A 20,581-nucleotide genomic window follows, 5' to 3' on the forward strand; every position below is an offset into this window, starting at 1 on the left:
CAAGGTATAGGGGTGAGTCCCTATTTATATAGTTCAACACACTCGTCTAGAAGAGTTTTTTCCTTACGAAAACTTGTCCAAAGAAGATTCCTTCCACCCTGGGAGATGTACCAGACGGTTGGAATCCGATAGGGATAAGCTCGAGCGTATCCACGCATCTTCGGTATAGCAGACGACGGACTAACTGTGCCATCCCCTAGCGAACGTCACTCCTTGTTCTGTTGTCCAGCAATGGTTCTGCCGTCCAATAATGGACGACAGTCTTGTTTTGTCGTCCAGTGAGAGGGGGCCCAATTCTTGTGCCTGCACACTTATTTTGAAGAGCATGTTAGCAATTGGACATCGTAAAATTTTGGTGTCTACAATGTTATATGGGATTAATTGTCTCATAGTAGACTTGTAATCTAGATTGAGCTATTTCTCTATATAGCTTACTTGTATTAATAATGCTTGTGGTTGCATCAATTGACATCTTGTTGTGCATATGATTGCACTATATTCAGTCTAAGTTTTTCATCTATCGTTATTGGATTTATTTGAAACTTTGTCTTTTCAAATCGTTGAACTCACTTATTTTGGAAAATGATTGTCATGAGTATTTATTGCCTTTTTATGACATTTGTTGTGTCCATCACAAAATTTTATATGATGCATCATTTCTCTTGACTTTGTTATTATTAAACCAGAGTTTGTTTGTGGGGGTGAATTGTGTGCACCTCGGTTATGTCAGTTTAGATTGTCAACTTATAGTTTGGCTTTACGAGTGTGTTGTGTCATTCATTTGTTTATTTGGCTATTATTATGTTTGATGCTCATAATTATGTTTATATGTGATAGCTAACTTTTTTTGAAGTCTTGGTGTTTCGAAAGATTGTATAAATTGATGGCATTAGTTTGTTTATATTACAAGCTTTCTTACATTGGATGTTTTCTCCTATTACGCCTCTTATCTAAATATCAATATATATAGACAAGAGATGTTTGTTCACACCTTCATGTGTGTTTTTAGCCTATTGTTGGCATTGTGATTATACTCTTGATCTAGTTGCTGATACACTTTATTTTTTATTGCGATTATATGTAGACAAGAGATGTTTGTTCACACATTTGTGTGTATCTTTAGCCCATTGTTGGCATTATGATTATATTCTTGATCTAGTCGCTAATACACTTGATTTCTTAGTGTCTTTATACGTAGACAAGAAATATTTATTCACCTTTGTTTGTGATTTTAGCCCATCGTTGGCATTGTGATTATGCTCTTGTTCTAGTCGTTGATACACTTGTTTTGAGTGTCGTTATATTTTAATAAGAAATGTTTATACACACATTCGTGTGTGTCTTTGGTCTTTTATTGGCATGGTGATTATGCTCTTGTTCTAGTCGCTTATACACTTGATTTATTAGGTTTGGAGGCCTAGTGAGGTAATTGCTTGCGGTGGTCAAACTGTTGTTGAAGTTTGCAAAATATCACTTCTTGATATTTGTGAGAATTTAAATCTCTTCATATTTTTTGCAAATTAGTATTGATTTACAAATATCATTCTCTTTGTTATGTGGGATTTTTTTAAAATTTCTCATTGAAATTTCTAAACTTTTACTACTTGTTTTTTCTTGTACGAAAGATGTTAATGGATAAAAATTTCAAGCATTTTTTGCATACTTGTGATGTTTAATAAAATCTTATTCTTTATATTGTGAGCCTTCTTACATGTGCTCCTTTGTGGGTGTTGAGTGTGTATTCCTTACGAAAACACTTGTGTTGTCCACTTGATATTGGTGGACGCTTTTGTTCGTAATTGAAGGCTATTTGATTCTTTACCTTAAAATCATGCATTTTATGTGTATGTTATTAAAAATAGTTATTTTTATTATCGTCTTATGTGCATTAAATATGCTTTAATTACATGTTGGATATATATGTGTGTTTTATATTGATTATTTTGTTCACATTGTTGTATGCATAAACTCAATTAGCTCCTCTTTTCTTGAGGTCTCCTTTTGACTTATTATATTTTCTATGCATGTTATTTGAAATGCTTAAGATATTGTTTATGTATAATTGTCTATCTCTTCTTAATGATTCATATGTCTTCTAATGATCAAATTTTCTTATGATCAATGTTATGTTTTTCTTGAAAAATATGTTGATTTTAAGATTATGGTATGATTTCATAAAAATTGATCCTCGAGGAATACTCCTCTTATCTTTCTTAATGATTATCTAACGTTTCTAAAAAGTATTCCTACTTTGTTTGAAAATTCTATTCTTGTTTTTAAAATATATTGGTTTTAAAATTTTTATAACTATTGAGCTAGGATATCTTCCTTGTGTAGTTGGAACCTTTTGGTTTGTTCTCTCTATAAGCTCTTAAAGATGCGATGGATTGAGAAATGATATCTTTGATGCAGACGGAGATAGCCAATGAAGGCGTTTGGGGATGATTACCAATAAAGACATTTGAAAACTTGTATTTTGCAAAATTCTCTATTTGATAAAGATGAAGATTTTCCTTGAAATCACTTGAAGACTTGAATCCTTTCCATTAAATCTTTGTTGTATTTCCAAAGTTTCGGTATATCACACCGTAAGTTTGAGGGGGAGTGTTAAGTTGTATATATATATATATATATATATGTTTCATATTGTACATAAATATTCATATATATGTGTGTATTTATATGTTATTTATATTGATGTAATAGATAATACCCTCTAGGGGTATTTTTATCTTTTTATAATAGATGTTGTCTATTATGGAGAGTTTTTATTTTTTTATTTTTCTTATTTTATTTTTATTTTTTCCTTTATTGTATTGTAAGGGCTTTATGGTCATTGAGACCATAGAGTCGTTGAGAGCCCAAACGGTCACATTTATGACCGTTGGGAGCTCCCAATGACTCCTATGGGAGCTCCCAAGCCTTGGGTCCTTTTGTATATATTGGCACTTGTGCCCATTTTTCTCAATGCTTTTCTTAAGCATTTATGCTCAATAAAGATCAATATTCTTATATTCCGTGCTTTCTATTTAGTTCCTAATGTCTTATATGCACTTAGTGCCTGTGTTGTTGCCTCTTGTTGGCTATTGTTTTGTTCTTTAGTGGACTTGTGCTTGTGTACATTGTGATTGTGATCTTGTAAGCCCTTAGTGACATTGGTTTGTGCTTATGCACTTTTGTGATTGTGATCTTGTAAAACCCTTAGTGACATTGTTTTTGTATTTTCTGCTATTTCGTTAAAGTATGTGAGTATAAAAGTTGTCCTCTTTTAAAATTTGATATTAAGATGTAGTTTGTATTATATGTAGGAAAGATGCATACACATGTTGGCCACAGCATATGGGTGCTGAAGAATTCAATTTTGGCTCGAGAATTGATCTCATTATTATTGCTGGACCATGCTTGCATCAGGATGCGGACCTGAGAGGACATGAATTATTTAAATGCCATGTGAAAGAATGTGACATAATGCCTCAATTTAAGCGATGCAAACCTGATAATATGGCAAGGTAGAGAAAGCAGTTATTCAATATCTATCCTTTTTTTTTCTAAATGACTGTTTGATAGTCATCTAGTTGCTCTCATTTTCAGGTGGAAGGGGGGGCGAAGTCTCAAACTGGATGGCTCAGATCATGTACCAGTTTATTTGAACATGTGCAGCATGCCTCTTCTACCACTGCATGACACTCCACCTCTAGCAGCTAGATATATTCCTGAAATCCGTGGATTACAGCAAACAATTGGTAGAGAATATTTTGGCTTGTATCTTTTTAATGTATACACAAGTTATGTTGCATCTTGTAATTCTTGTTGAGTGGTGCATCTTTTTCATGGCATTGAACCTAGTTAATTTACAATCTCTATAACAGAAGAACATAGGCCAGATGTATTTTCTTAGAGAAGTTATGAAAGTGATGATAGAATAAGATAATGATCAGTGAGGCACTCAGAGAAAATCAAAGATATCTTGACTTGACTTTGACTATACTATAGGCTTAAGAAAGTGAAATTTGAGAGGATATAGGTGTCCTTTGGTCAACTTTAAGTGTTGGTGATCTGTTGATTTGTGTTTGTTGTATACTTTATATTGGAAACATGGCACAAATAAGAGCTTGAATTGATAATGTCAAGTAAAAGGCAAAATATCAATTGGGTGTCTGAAATACCATGACACTCCACATCATTTGCCAAGATTAGAAACTCAACAATTGTAACGACTTATATAACTTTTGTTTTCGATAAACAGGCTAGGGGATTAAGTGCTCCTTCCTTTCATAGAGGCAATCAAGGATGTACAAGAGGTTCAGAAGTTACTCTTAAGATGTACATTTTGTACACACATGCACACATATATGTGTGTGTTTATACATACTTACGTATGTATATATATGTATATATACACATTATTTTATTCATTTAGAATAGGATTTTTTTATTCTTTCTTTTTTTTGTATTTTTGTAGTCAACATTGTGTTGGTTAGCCATTAGAGCTAGTCTAGCGTCTAGATAATATACTAGTCTAACGGCTAGTTGGCTGTTCCCTTGTGTATATAGAAATGGATTTTTCACATCTTGGTAGAGTATGTATTTTGTGTGCATTATTGTGATTAATAAAATATTATTTTTTAGTAGTGAGTGCTCTCTTGGTGTGTACCTATTGTGCCCTTAATGGCCTTTTGTGTGTGTGCCCATGGTGGCTCTTTGTGCTTGTGCCTTTGGTGGACCATCGTGTTCGGTTGGTGGTGTTGATTCTCATCTCTTTACAGTTACAAACCAGTCATGAGGTTTATTCTTCCAGGATTAATGCTCACCAACAATTATGTCATCAAATAAGAAAAATATCAATAGGGGAAGATTAGGCACTTTAGAAGTAACGCTGATCTAATACAGACAACAGCCTGGCTATCTCGGATCTAGTTGACTCCCATTCATCCATGCAATCAATCTGCATATGTTAGAATAGATTATTACCTGATGGGAACATAGATCGATCTGAGCCAATATATCCTCCAGAACTCTTCATTCTGTCCGAAGAACATCAACAAACTTATGTAAGGCTCCAATGACACGAAAATGTCCAGATCATTCCAAGTGCAGGCTATTTTTGTACATGATGGAAGCAAGACCACAGCAAACTCAAGGCCTAAAGCAAAAACGGTCACTTCGGAATCCTTGAATGGGAATTATACATGTTTTACCCAACAGTGAACCACAACCTGCATAGTTTCATCTACTGGGCATGCCACCGGCAGGTGGTGCTTGCTCCTTGTCATGCTCACAAAGGAAACACCAATTTCTGCAGCCAATTCTGGGCCAGTAATTTGTTTTCACATCCTAATTATACCACCCAAGCTGTTTGGGATACATGTTACTTGCACCAAACATGTTAATGCCAATGCTTTACAGCATACTTTGGCATTACTTCGTTCCACCTTACCTTTCTTGTGATACTGTTCACAGGATTGCCTTTCCAAAGAAGCTGATCAAGGTTGTGGCTGAAAGAAATGCATGGAGACATACCCAGCTAGGAAGAGTAGATGAAATATATGCCTGATCTTGATATTTGTGAGCAACCTCCTGAACCATGAGATGAAGATAATGAAAGATAACGCCATAGCTAACCCCATCATCAGGTCATTGATGATGGGCTGTTGACTCCATGGTCCAGTCCAAAACTTAATGGTCTGACCATGACCCAGCTGCCATGAAACAACTGATGAAATATATAACCAACCCCGAAGAATACCTCGCCAGGCCCATGAACCTTGAGAAGACTGTCTAAATAGGCAAAGGCTCTTTGACTTCAAATTCTTGCACCTCATGAAGAGTCCACTTGGTATTCTTGCTTTATTATGCATGCAGGAAATATGAGATTAGCCTTACTAATGTCTGAGATGATGTGAATGCCACCTTCCAGCTTGGGCCCGCAGAACTGCTGCCATTTACGTAAATGTAAACGAGAGTGGTCCTCAGCACCATTCCATAAGACAAGACTTGGGAAAAGAAATGGCAACCATAAAAGGGGAAGAAAATCAGAAAAAAGAAATGTTGTTGGTCTATGTACGAAAAATATATTAAACTCACGTATTCCTCAACCTTAACTAGAATTTAGTAAAACCTGCAAGAATTGTTCTCCTTAAAAGCCTAAGGCCAGTTTGTCTAAACCAATCTTGATTGTTTCATGTAAGATGTCGTTCATAGTAGTTCGAGAGGCCTAGATCTATGCCCCTTAATGAATTGAATGGCCCTTCGACCTTCATTTGATTCTGATGGCCGGCATAGATCTCATGAGATCTGCCCACTCTTACTACGAAAAAAAAATGTTCACTGTCAACATCCATAATACTGGATTAATTTTTACCTTATATCCTTGCTCAGAAAAAAAATTTAAGAACTAGCTTTTGTGCTATATCTATGACAATAAACTATGAAGGTAATATAGGTCTCAGTCTGAACTCTCTAAGCAACATATTGAATTGTCATTTGTACAGCTGTGAGGAGCCATAGATACTATATTTTATCTATTGTGGGAATATGTAATTTGGAGCATCTGAATGCAATATATGGTGAGTCTGGTTATTACTGAAAATTACACACAAAGCCTGCTGCATATGGAATATAACCCATTGGTACTATAAGTCTATAATAACTTCTTGGGTGTTACAGCTGTTTGTGGTCACTACCCACAGCTACTGTACTTACTTTTCTTTTCCCATTTCCTTATCGTGTTTTATGTCAAGTAGTTTTCTCTATACTGTAAATATGTTCTGTTGTTTTTATTTGTATATTAAATGAAATTTTGATTCGCATATGTAGTTTCACTGCTTCAGAAAAGACCAATAACAGCTGCAACAGTGGGATGGACACCACCACATGATTTTTCTGAGAGGATGGCAATGGAAAATCTCATGGACAATATGACGTCAGATAAGTGTGTCATGTCCAAATCACAAGTTTCAGACCGTTATTTGAGCTGCCACAGTGAGAGTGCGGTGCATCAGATTGCAGAAGAAAGAAGTTTACTTACATCAGAGAGTGAGAAAAGAACAAAGCAACCTCGCTTCTACAGAGAAGGAAAAGAAAAAACAAAAGATAGGGGATATTCTCAGCTCAAGTTACAGTCTTTTTTTCAGAAAAAAATCCCTAGGTCTAATGTGAATGTGTGTGATACTACTAATGATACTTTGGTTAGTCAAGGGGATCTTTCAGTAAGAGAACAAAATTCTTGCCTTGAAGACAAGGATATGGTTTTCCCTGGTGAGATACCCATGGATAGAGCTGAAGGGAATGGGTGCCAACACAATGACTTCGATACTAGCATGTCCAGAGTAGGCGATGCTGTCTCAGATTCCAGTCACTCTACTGGGAAGGGTAAGAATAGCAGTGCTACGGTAGAGTGGCAGAAGATACAAATGGTGATGCAAAATAGCGTTCCTCTTTGTAGGGGACATGGAGAACCATGTGTTGCACGATCTGTGAAGAAAGCAGGTCCAAATATAGGACGTGGATTTTATGTCTGTGCTCGCGCCAAGGTAGGACATGCTTTACTTCTATGCTATGCAATGCAATGTTCTCTTTTTCATTTTCCATTTTATTGGAAGATATTTTTTTTTTATATATTGCATGAGAAGATTTGTTATGATCATTTTCCCTTGAAGGACAAGCAAAATATGGCTGTATGATAATAGGCTTGTAGATTTGTTATGATCTTTTATGTACTTTCCGGTTGTGATCCTCAGTTGCACTATCATCCTCGGTACTGTTGTTCCAGGTCTTCATATGAGTGTCTATGAAAGTGGTTGTTACCAGTGTTGTCAGTATTGATGCGAAATCGGCCTGAATCGGCTGATTTGTATTTATCAGCCCAAAATGGATTCGATAAGGGCCAATTTGGCCCTCAGCCTATGTTTAATGTTTTAATATTTTTTAGAATGTTTGATCTTTTTAAATATTTCAATAATATTTTTTTAAATTTTTAATGAATTTTTACATTAAAATTTTAAAAATGGCTGATTCAGATCATTTCGGGTTCAACTCCGAATTGATTCAGTTCCGAAACTGATACCAATAACCTTGGTCGTTGAATTGTAGGATGTTTATGGTGTGCCTATTGTCCTTAGATTCCAATTTATGGAAGGCCTCTAGTAGTAATCTGAAATTGCTGTTCCTAGGATGTTACCAAAATGATTAGCTTCTGGAGTAACTGCTAGGAATATATCATAAATCTTTTAGTTTGTAAATTATGCACTTACATAATTTTTATTATGTAATTCCAAACAATTTGTACAAACATCATGAAGAATAAAACAAAGATTGGTTAATCATTTCTCTCTTCCTCTCTCGTGTTCTAGCTATCACTTTATTCAAGTGCAGGCTCATGCAGTGATAATGGTTCTCCATGTGTTTTAGAATTTATACTATCGCTGCTGTTGTCAAGAAAGATACTATCCTGAATTCAATGTTTGCTCTCATTAGTATTAAAGGCATGCAGTAATACTGTTGGTTAACCCTTTTAGGAACTTTTCCAAATTGAAGCAAGGGAATTGTATTGGCGATATTGTTGGTTACTGATTGAATATATTTGTTCTCCGGTTATGTATTTCAATTATCCTCTGATGATGTTGGTACTAAATTTGCCAACCGTTCTGTACATTTCTTTCAGGGGCCTGCATCCAATCCAGATGCAGGATGTGATCACTTTCAGTGGGCGACATCAAAATCGAGAAAGAAACAAAGATGATACTAATTTTCAACCCTTTTAACAATATTTTTTGTTGTGAAGAGGTAAGGGCATCTTTCAACTAAAATGGCCTTTATATACTTTTTTTTTAATGGTGAAGAACCTTCCTTGGGATGCATGGGCACGTTTGGAAGTGAAAAAGATGTAGGAAAAGTGAAGGTTGGAAGAAAAAATGTACCATTTTTTCAACCGTTTCAAATGAGAGAATTTTTCTGAGTTTTTCTAAAAAGTACAATCTTTTGATAGAAAACATTCCTCCACGTGAAGGAATGTTTTCTACCAAGGAAAATTTTCATCTCTCTCTCTCTCTTTCTCTCTCTCTCTCCACCGCTACAACCCCGTCTCACCACCACCACCCATCACCGTCGACTCAATCTTGACGACTTCATGCACGATCTGCTGCACCTTCGCCTCACTGAGCCGGTGGTTGAGCAAACTGTAGATTCGCCGGCCAGCGAATCCTTGTAATCAAGGACCTCGATGAGTTCTTCCCGACTCTTGGAATCAATAAAAGCTCCAGTCGCTGGAGGACGATAGGGGTGAGCCTCTTCTGCTTGCTGAATATGATGGATGGGATCTGGTCCTGTTGCAAGGAGCAGAGCATCGTGTTCACAATGGACAGCAAGGACGGGATCGATTTTGCAATCCTCCGGCTGGGAAGGCTTGACATGCATTCTACTTCCCGGCCTGCATCTTCCTGGTGTTCAAAACCCTCGCCTGCAACTACCTTGGTGTGGAGGACTACAAGCTCTTCACCCATGTCGAGGAGTACCTTCAAGTAGGGTCTTCTCTCACACCGGCCGAGATCGGAGAGATCATGATGGTCAATCGGAGCTCGCCTAGCCGGGCCTTGAGGTCAGTCATCAGTGCCCTGCAATCGAGCAACTGGCAGGTGAGGAAATATGGCTTCAGCGACAACAGCATTGCCAATGGGTTGTCGGATTCTGGCAGAATTTTTCGGCGGGAGATGTGGTAGAAAAGCTGCTCCGCCGCTACCCCCTCTCTCATTTTTCTAACATTTTTCGTTTTATTTTTCTCATGCTACAGTAAAAACTTTTCATTTAAAAAATTTATCATATCAAAACTTCTCATAGGAAAAAATTTCTTTTCCTATGAGAATTTCTCTCGCATCCAAACGTGCCCTTAATGGGCCTGTCTCCTTACAAAGTAAACTCCAAGTAGGCCACTGACCCTCATGCCTTACGGGTACTGACCAGAAAAGCGGTGGGGTACAGCCTTTTCTATACCTTTAATTGGAAGATTTTTTTATAAATTTTCTGTTGTCCGATACGATGCATATAAATAAATGCATAAATGGTATGGTTTTGATACCACAACAATATGTTGCTTTTACTTCTATTGCCATACTGTTGGAAACAATTTCGGTAGAAAGTAATCTGCTACCTTTTTTCTTTGCTATTATCAAATTCTTAGTTCAAACCATGTTGCAAATTCCATCCCAACCGCTTAATAGAATTGCCATCTTGATCTGTGGGCTCGTTTATGATAGCTGCCGTCCATCTGGACGATGAAGGGTCGACTTTCCATCCACTCCCTTATGGCAGGAAAGAGTACAAATGATGCAAATCTAGCTTGTGATTTTTCGAGTTATGCAGCTGCCAATCATCGATTGCAGAAATATCACAAACAAAACCAAAGTTAATTAAAGGGTAAATTTACATATAACTGCCAGACTTATTCTTATTTTACATTTAACCTCCTGGACTATAATAAATTCAAATAAACACCTGATTTTTAAAATTGCTCAAATAGCACACAAATTGGAGCATGTTTAGTTTGCAGACATAAGAATGTTGAGTACACAATTAAGATTATAAATTTATAATTTTTACCTTCTATAAAATAATTTACTATGTTTCCAAATAGAGCATTTTTTGGCTGCAAGCCTGCAATCACAATCAAAATGATTAAGGTTAGGAGAATGCATGGCTTGGCCCAACCGAGCACCCATTTTAGTTATCCACGTCCAACCTATTGAGTGGAGCTGGATCAAGTGGGTGGGGTGAAGGTCTAGGCTGTTGGACCTGCCTGTGTCGAACCCAGCCAGACCCGGCTTAGCTCATTTTTAATCGGCCCAACTACCAAACTGATAATAGCAAGCAGGGTCAGGTTCACGCTAGGGAGACAGTTCACCATTCTTGGGAATCCTACAAGATCAATTACTGATATCGAGAGTTACCAAGATTTTCTGAGCATGGTGTTAGCAGTTTGTGAGAATGTCCAGGGCATATTCCATATTCCTCAGTCAATCTATATCAGCTGCTGCTTTTTAGTACCCATCAACCCCATCTCTCAGTTGCCAATCCCTAGAATAGGCCCCCGGGGCAGAGGTCCTAGCCTTGGAGTTTTATGCGCGATGATCGTAGGTATGGCAGGCTGAGCCAGCATGAACAGGTCTTCGGTTGTGGTTTCATAGAGTTACAAATTCAAAAAAAAAAAAACTCGGTTAAAACAAAACAACAGCATATCACAAGGTTATGTCCATGATTTGTGGTTTCCACTGTAAATTTGGAGGTTGCCCACTTGATTTTGTTTCTATGGCCATGAGACAGAGACAACTATAAGGACATATTTCCTGCTAACAGAACCCACGTAAATACTTTCCTTTCCCTCGCTAGTCGGTGGCTATGCCTTGATGATACTAGATTCGCAATTACCATAAATGAGCCATGGTTGTCAAAAGTACCGTCTATATCAGACTAAAACAAATGGAGAAATTTATTTTACTATCTACTCCTTCCATTTCACAGCCTCGATTTTCCCATTCCCCCTGCTGTATATTCATCCTTTGAACTACCTAGTTAACCTGTCTCTCTCAAACACATTCATGAGTACACCTGGTGTGGCGGAGCCACGGGTGGGCATGGGTGGGCGGTCGCCCACCCTAGAATTCAAAACCGAGTCGACTCGTGACTTGTGAAACCGAGTCGACTCGTGACTCGTGAAACCGAGTCAACTCGGGACCCGGGCTCTCGATGCGTCTAGAGCCTGTCGAAAGGGGCGAGGGGTAAAACCCTAGTCACTTTTTCTCTTTCCTATGTGCTCTGCCCTTCTGTTCCGGCGTTCCGTCACCGACAACCCCATTCGCCGTCTCTCCTCCCCTGTCCTCTGCATCCACCGGCGAATGTCGCCGGCCTCCCTTCGGTGAACCCGTGGTGCCCCCCAAGCTCTGATGACGCGAGGCACCGGTGTAGCAGTCAGACCTTCCTCCTCGTTCGCCGACGACCATCGCTAGCCGGCGTAGCCGCCGACCGTCGCACTGTCGCAGGTAACCTCCCCTCTCTCTTGCTTTTCTAGTTGATCGGCAGACAGACACGATAACCCTGCTTTTGAAAACACGATAACCCTGTTTGCGATTTCTGAGAAACCGAAGCCTTCGATTTCTCAGAAACCGCAAAGCGTCAGACGACCCATGTCGCCGACCGAAAGACCTGCCAGCGACGACTGCCAGCATGACGCCCAGCGAACTTCGGCGAACATCTGATCCCCTGTACTTTCCGGCGATGGCAGCTGGATGGCCGGCCAAAGCTTAAAAGTTAAAACCCCCTTGACCTTACAGAGAAGTCGTTAAATTTCCGGTGAAAACGGTGACGCTCGGCGATAGAAACCATTGTTGGCTCCCCGATGACGATCCATGGTCGGAATCCCTTTGAAAGAAACTCATCCAACGATGGTTTCAGGATTCTGGCCAACTCAGTGGTCTGGTGATGGCTGTGAGTCTGTGATGTCGGCGATGAAACAGGGATGTCGGCGGCGCCGGAGAGGCCGTTGGTGATTGAAGCTTCTCAGGGCCTCAACTCCTCGGCGAGCATCAACAGGTAATCAGAAAATCGGCAGCTGATCATGGCTATTGGTCACTGACCGAGGTAGCTGACCCTCACCGGTGGAAGCAAAAAGGGGAAAAACCCTGCTGATGTAAAACAAAGTCTATCTGCCAAAATATTTCTTTATACTAAAAAATCTGAAACATTTCCCGCATCGAATGAGAACAGATTTTGTCATGGTTTGAAATTCATCACAAATTTGACTTTTATCAAGAGCTTAATTTTCTCTGACTTTTGAGTTTGCTTGATTTTGGTAAGCTGAGATATATTTCAGTATCTTTGCTTTTACATGTAATACATCTTTTGAAGTTTTATGCCTAGCCGATTTGTTCAGAATGCATGCTTGTCTTCTAGTTAATCAATTAAAACAATTTTTTTGTTTTCATTATTATAGGATGTTAAGGGCATCTGAATATGGGTACGTAGAATGGTTGTTTCCTTTGCATGTTGATTCTTCGCTCTAATGCTTTGCTTTAGTTATATATACTTGCAGATCAGACAATAAAGCATATCTTTTCATTTATTTGCTGTTGTTTATGATTTCTTTCCCCATGTGTTTTATCATGAATTTATTGTTACCACTTGACCTCTCTTTCCATTCTGGTTCTTGGCCATCTACTTAGATGGTCTATTATTTTGGATGCAAAATCCACAATGGATCAGTTCTTTTGGCTTTTGTAGATCAATTGGACCCTTTTATAGTTCACACTTCTGTTGCAGTTTCTATGCTCATAAAGTATAGGACTACAATTCTCTGAGACTTCTGCTAGGTACTATTTGTGGTGTCAATGTTTTGCTTGGGGATTAGGTTGGTCAGTGTGAATGCTTTCTGCTTGGTTGTGCTATCTGAGTAGGAAGATGTATAAGATTTATCTTGTCAGGTCATTGAATGGAAATGGTAGTTCATACATCATATGGGTCGCTTGACTTTCCCAACTTGTGTTTTTTCGGTGGGGGGCTTCACCCCCTTTGCCTCTGCGAGCCCTTCCCGACAGGGGGCTTTGCCCTCTGTCCCTCGATTATCGGTTGGGGCTTTGCTTCTGATTGCCACTTCATGCAAGAGATCTGAGCTTATTCGAGAAGCAGAATTTATGCGAATTGTTGAAGCACTTGCATTGGGTGAACTTGAAACAAGACGAGGATTAAATCAAGAAATAAGTTCCAAATGACCTGGTGATACTCGGTGGGGTTCTCATTACGATGCTTTGGTTAATTTACTCAGTATGTATTCTTCTGTTATTCAAGTGTTAGATTTCATTGCAGAAGATACATATTCAGAAAAAAGCTCAAATGCAATTATTTTATATCATCAGTTGCAAGATTTTGAATTTGTTTTTTGCTTACATTTGATGTGTAAAGTTTTGGGAATAACTGATGATCTTTCACAAGCACTTCAGCGAAAAGATCAAGACATTGTGAATGCTATGAGTTTAGTCACTATATCAAAACAGTGCCTTCAAGGTCTGAGAGACAATGGATGGGACTCTCTTATAAACAAAGTGTTCATGTTTTATAAGAGATTTGATATTTTGATTCCTGGTCTAGAGGACTCACATACACCTCAAGGACGACCAAGACGTAAGGTTGAAAAGATCACCACATTGCATCATTATCATATTGATGTGTTTTATGCTATTATTGATTTACAACTTCAAGAGTTGAATGATCGTTTCACTGAAGCAAATACAGAGCTCCTCCTTTCAATGGCATGCTTGAGTCCAAAGAATTCTTTTTCTGCTTTTGATAAAGATAAGTTGATTCGTCTTGCTGAGCTTTACCCCAAGGACTTTTCTACAGTAAACATAATTAGACTTGAAAATCAATTTGATATATATATTGCAGACATGCGAAACAGTGATCAGTTTTCAAGTTTAAAATCTTTAGCAGAGCTAGCAGAGATGATGGTAGCAACTCAAAAGCACATTGTATTTTCTTATGTGTATCTATTGATTAAGTTGGCATTAACTTTGTCAGTTGCAACAACAAGTGTTGAAAGAGCATTTTCAACTATGAACAATATCAAAAGTCGTCTACGTAATAGAGTGAGAGATGAATGAATCAATGATGCTTTGGTTACTTACATAGAGAAGGAGACATTTGATACCATCAATGATGATGCAATTATGAATTGTTTTCAAAATATGAAAAATAGAAGATGTCAATTGTAAAATTTTCATGAATTTAGTTGTTTGTATTTCTTAAGTGAACAATCTTTATTTTAGTTTAAAAATACAATTTAAGGTTTTATCTTATTATGTTCATAAATTTAGTTGTTTGTGTTTGTAACAATTGTATTTTAATTCAAAGGCTTATTTAAGTTTTATCTCTCCACGAACGGTTGTTCCTCCAGCGAAATTTTTTGGCTCCGCAACTAGTCCATAAATGGATCGTCCTTCAAGACCATAGCATTGTCCCCGAGACCCGAAGTCTGCCCACCCAAGGAAAAACTTCTGGCTCCGCCACTGGTACACCATCTTACGTTTCAGCAGAGAACAGGAGATTTCTGAGGCAATTTCAATCACCATCTCCTTCACCACCACAATCGTTTCCTCCTCCCACTTCTTGCCATGCTTCTGATACGGCGAAATCGCTCAGCATAGGCTTCGCTGCTGCGCTGCTCGCCATGATGCTCTACCTTCTCATGCGCTCCTTCTCCAACTGCCTCAGGAGGTGCAACGAGACGCCCAGGAGCGGTACCAACGTCACTGCTGCGCCGAACCGTCAGGCCCGAGACCTCTGCTTCATCCCCACGAGGGTGGTGCACGGCAGCAGCTGCGACTCGGCGACGAAGGAAGACTGCGCCATCTGCCTGGCGCGGTTCTGCGATGCGGAGGCGGTCGGTGTGCTGCCGAGGTGCGGGCACGCGTTTCACAGGGAGTGCTTTGGTTCGTGGTTGCTGTCCAAGTGCAGCGCCGCGCCGTCGTGCCCCATCTGCAGGGGTCCTGTGATCGAGCTGCTGGAGGCTGAACGGACGAAGGTGGTGAGGCCGAGTGATGGAGTGCAAAGTGAGGGCATCGCTCCTTTGGCTCTGGGCATGGGCTTTATCTAGACAGATAGATTAGCCTGCTCTGCTGCTGTGCTGTTCTGTTTTTGCTTTCTCTCTGTAAAGCGCGTGCTTGGAGGCACATGAATCGTGTTTTTTTATTCTTTTCGAGTTTTTTGGTAACATTGAGGTGAGTTTTTAATTGATTAGGCAGATTGAGTTCAGATACTGTGTGTGTGTGTGTGTTTGATTGTGAAATCAACCATCATTCGTTTGTAATCGTCCAGGTCTGTTCTACATGGAACCGAGAGAGGTCTTATATCCAAGTCCAACCCATTCAAATAGGGGGATGGAACCACCAATGAAGTGTCTGTCACATCCAACAAATGTTTGGGCCACGTTTTTTTTTCTCAGCTTCCTGTGATTGCAATCCACAATACCATTTATCACAGCACTTTCTTAGGTTTAGTTGAAACATGAGAAAGTGCAACTGTGATTGTGATTCTCACTTGAGAAGGTTTGGCCTTTGAATCCCATGAAAATTGGTTATAAAACTGACCTTGTGACCAACAATCATGGCTTTTGGATTCTCAGCTGTAATTGTTCATCCCACCTGTGACCAAAGCGAACACGTAAGTTTGTCACTCAAGTCCTATTAATCATAAAGCAGTAGGAATGTATACGATAGAAATGATAGGAAATTGGATTATCAATAAATAATTTTGTCTTGAGGATTTTAGAAGTATTCAAACTCAATAATGAGCTTTTCAAATGGTAATTATGGTCTCCATGAAAAAGTAAGCCTAATAAGATGGATTGAAAATTGAAATTAGCAACGGAAAAATGTTCATGTGCTGCACTAGTGAATAGTTTCTACATGGAATTTAGTAGTGTTAAGTTGTATTTATGTGCTATCTATTTACAGAATATAATGGGATAAATTACAAATTGACAATCAATGTGCCACTTTGCTAGGAACGATACCCTATCTTGTCACCTGAAAGATTCTTGCTCATCTCAAATTGGCTGCTCATGCTCATCAGACTGTTGCAGCTACCGAAAAGGTTGCAGTGGCATTTCACATCAATCCAAGCTGATCTTGGTCACTTGTTTGCAGATGGAAATACTCCATGGATGACATCCCAGACTTGATGTTGAAGCCAGTTAAGCCCCAATCAGATTCTGTTGATAACAAAGAAGTTTTTTTCAGTTGGCGCTGCCAGTCCGCATCAAATCATTCTTCTACCTTCACCAACCGTATAAGATGAAATTGAAGCACCATCCATTGAAAAAGGCTTCAAATTTTAAACATGTTAAATATTTTACGGATTTTCTGAACTGGCTAAAAATCTGGTGGCTACTGGCCAGGCCAGAGAATAGCGGGGTTCTAAGTTTTTCTCCAGGAGAGCGAGAGAGAGAGAGAGAGCTGACAATTGGTGAGATCTGGTTCAGGTCTAAGTGAGCAATATGCATGATGACGAGCTTTTCTAGGATGAACCAAGACCAAATGCATTCTGGCTGGTTCATGTTTTGAGAAACCTGAGGTTTGAAAAAATCTGTTTTCCTTTTTCTACAATTAAGTTGCGGGTTAAGCATTCTTTTATTAGTTTTCTTTAAAAAAAAAAAAAAACTAACTCATACACCGAGTTCATGAGCATAAAACCCGAAACAGGTTATATGTTCCACCCCCCGGCCGTTAGCTACAGTGCGTGTTCGGGGGTCTCAATGAGCACCACGTATATAAGCTCGTGGAGATTGTATCCCCATGTGTGTCAGCATCACTTAGTATCATAATCCGGTGTGTTTGCAAAGACTTAAGTACCCTTTCCCGCTATTCTTGTCATGAAACAACGGTTCAAGAAAATGACAAAAATATCCTCTATTCAAAAAAAGGAAAACGATGACTCAAGATCCTCCATCTAGAAAAAGTGAAACGCCGGTTCGAGAATGATGTTAACTCTTTAAAGTCCAAACGTTTTGTTTTCGCCCTAAACAGTAAACTTTTGTACCATCTGTTGTAACATGAGCTCCCTTTGATGACACACCCTTTGTCGTTGTTTGTTGCCATCAGACCCTCCTTTGCTATCGTCTGCTGCCGCCAGAGCATTCTTTGTTGTCGTCTGCGTTGGAGCACCTTTTGTCGTCGCCGGAGCACCCTTTGTCGTCATCTACTGTCGTCGAATTACCCTTTTTCATCGTTTGCTGCCGTCAGAGTATCCTTTGTTGTCGTCTGCGTAGTGACAACATTGTTGCCACCATCAGCTGCGTCTACCTTCTGGGTGTTTCTCCTCCACTGTCAGATTACCAAGGTTTCATTATGCAAACAAATTGATTTGTAAATCTGAATGCTAAATCTTACAACTGGTTTTACTATTCATGCTAAATAACACTTATTTTCATATTAAAACAAATCGATTTGTACTTATCTACCTTCTAGGTGTCAAAAAATAGTTAATACGATTTGTTCTTATGAAGGCTAAACATTTCAACGATATGTACTTATGAAGGCTAAATTTCTATAACGATTTGTACGTTTGAAGCATGAACAATTTATATATTTAAATCAATAGTGATTTGTACGTTCAATGCAACAATGATTTATACATTTGAAACAATAACGATTTAATGAAACTACCACGATTTGTACTTAAGTTTAATAAATCGTACAACAATGTTTATGTATGAAGTCAAACATTACCACGATATGTACTTATGAAGGTTGTGATTTATACAACGATTTATAAGTTTGAAGCAACAACAATTTATACATTTAAAGTACTAGCGATGTGTATTTATGATATTACCTCAATTTGTACTTAAGTTTGCTAAATTTTACAATGATGTTTACTTATGAAGCCAAATATTGCGACGATTTATAATGTTGGTGATTGTGTAATGAATGGGTTAATTTGTATTATTATATATACTTGGGGAGGCAGTTGTAACATATAATGATACAGTTAAATTTATGTGTTGTGCAGGTTAGCAATATCTAAAGCTTGTCAGACAAGAAATCCCCTGCCATTCTATGGGATGATTATTAGAGAAGTTATCCGCTAGTCCCATCTATATGAGCGTTATGAAAGGTATCAAAATATAATGAAGATTGATAATGATAAAGACAGAGACAAAGCGTTGAAATTGTATTATGCGGAGGATTATCCATCAGATATTGAGGCTAAAGAGCAAAGAAAGAATGATGAAGAAATAAAGATGAAGAAGAAGAAGAGAGATGACAAAGAGAAGAAAAAGCAAAGGAAGAAAGAGAATGAAAAGCAAAGGCAAAGGAAGAAGGCGGAGGAGAGGGAAATGCAAAGGAAGAAGAAGGAGGAGGAGAATGAAAAGCAACGGAAAAAAAGGCAAATGAAAGAGGAGGAGGAGGAGATGGAAAGGCAAAAAAAGAATAAGGAGGAGGAGAGGGAAAGGCAATTGAAGAAGAATGAGAAGGAGAAAGAGAAAGAAAGACAAATTATGAAACAGGAATATTTTAAAAAGCAAAGGAGGATAAGGCAAATGAAGGAGGTGTAGAAAGGGAAAGGCAAAAAAAGAATAAGGAGGAGGAGGAGAGGGAAAGACAATTAAAGAAGAAGAAAGAGAATGAAGAGAAGGAAAGGAAAATGATGAAGATGGAAGAGGAAATGTAAAGAAAGAAGCATCATGATGAGAAAGAGAAAGAAAGGCAAATGAAGGAGGACGAGGAAGAGAAGGAAAGGCAAAGAAATGAGAAGGAGGACGAGAAAGATAAGGAAAGAGAAAGGAAGAAGCAGGAGGAGGAAGAGAAGAAAAGAGAAATGAAGAAGCAGGAGGAGGAAGAGAAGAAAAGAGAAATGAAGAAGCAGGAGGAGGAAGAGAAGGAAAGAGAAAGAAAAAAGCAGGAGAAGGAAGAGAAGAAAAGGGAAAGAAAGGAAGAAATTGAAAAGCATAGGAGGGAGGCGAAGGAGCGAAGGAAGGAAGAAGTAGAAAAATAGTAGGAGGTGGCGGATCAACAAGAAAGGCAGAGGATGGAGGGAGAGAATGAAGAGAAGAAAAGTGTGACCTAGGTACGTAAATCGATCATGTCTATCATGATTTACTATGATAGGTACTACTGTGATAGCGATTACTATGTATAACAATGATTGTGATAGCGATTACTGTGAACGATTTACTATGATAGGTATTACTATGTATAACGATTACTGTAATAGCGATTACTATGTATAGCGATTACTATGATAAAAAGGTGTGATAGCGTTTACTGTGTGCAACGATTATTATTTATAGTGATTATTGTGTACAACGAAGTGTAGAAGTACAAATATGACTGATTTACAATTGATACGAATAATATGCTATTTTGTGTTACAGAGAGGTCAGAAGAGAAGTAGAGCACCAGGTGAAAAGCTCGGAGGGCGGTGTCAGTGGCCTATAGTTATGTCGTGGTATGGACAACTGAGTGAATATTAGAAGGATCGATTACGAAATATGCACTTTGACGGCCTCCTGGACCAACATTATTTTGAAACGTGCTGGAACACCATGACCCACCTGATAAATAAGTAAAATCATCAGACAAACACATTCCAATTTTATTCTTTTGAGATCACCATGACCCTAGAAGATGTGACACAAATTACTAGCCTTAAGTGTCATGGATTATTGGCCTTAAGTGCCATGTAATACAAGAGAAAAGTGCACAACCCTTCTAGGAATGTCGATGGATGACTGAAATCAATGTATTTTTGGTGGAAGCAATTCTACATAGATGAAAGTTTTTTCTTTTCGTAATAAATGGGAAGGTCGATCCGCTACATGTGCATCTGAAAGAGCTGAACAAGAGTTGCGCGACTTCCTTTTTTATTTTTTTGGACTTACTTTATTTTTCGATTGTTCTGGTTCGAGAATAAGTTACTTGTGGCTGCAGTTCCTGGAAGACTTAGATGAAGTCGACAACTGGGCATGGGGTGTTGCTATGCTCGCATACTTGTACAATCAACTTTACCGTGCGAGTAAGGGCACAAAAACCATCGATGG

The 20,581-nt window shown here is 38.6% G+C and overlaps 2 protein-coding genes across 2 annotated transcripts in view; both read left to right on the top strand.

Moving 5' to 3' along the window:
• The window catches only part of LOC149817857 (endonuclease/exonuclease/phosphatase family protein), a 47,634-nt gene extending 38,665 nt beyond the window's left edge, over positions 1–8,969 (top strand). The window contains exons 8-11 of the mRNA XM_089983946.1: positions 3,309–3,509; positions 3,592–3,743; positions 6,817–7,532; positions 8,663–8,969. Of these exons, the coding sequence (XP_089840072.1) occupies positions 3,309–3,509; positions 3,592–3,743; positions 6,817–7,532; positions 8,663–8,740 (1,147 nt within the window). The 3' untranslated portion in view covers positions 8,741–8,969. The remainder of the gene's footprint in view (positions 1–3,308; positions 3,510–3,591; positions 3,744–6,816; positions 7,533–8,662) is intronic.
• Positions 8,970–15,208: 6,239 nt separating this feature from the next.
• On the top strand, positions 15,209–15,634 carry LOC149817858 (E3 ubiquitin-protein ligase Os03g0188200-like). Its single transcript, XM_089986102.1, has one exon. It carries the CDS (start codon positions 15,209–15,211, stop codon positions 15,632–15,634), a length of 426 nt encoding a protein of 141 aa, XP_089842228.1.
• Positions 15,635–20,581: the final 4,947 nt, after the last annotated feature.

Source organism: Nuphar pumila, chromosome 13 (genome assembly GCF_984573655.1).
Source record: "Nuphar pumila chromosome 13, dmNupPumi1.hap1.1, whole genome shotgun sequence".
Taxonomy (NCBI): domain Eukaryota; kingdom Viridiplantae; phylum Streptophyta; class Magnoliopsida; order Nymphaeales; family Nymphaeaceae; genus Nuphar; species Nuphar pumila.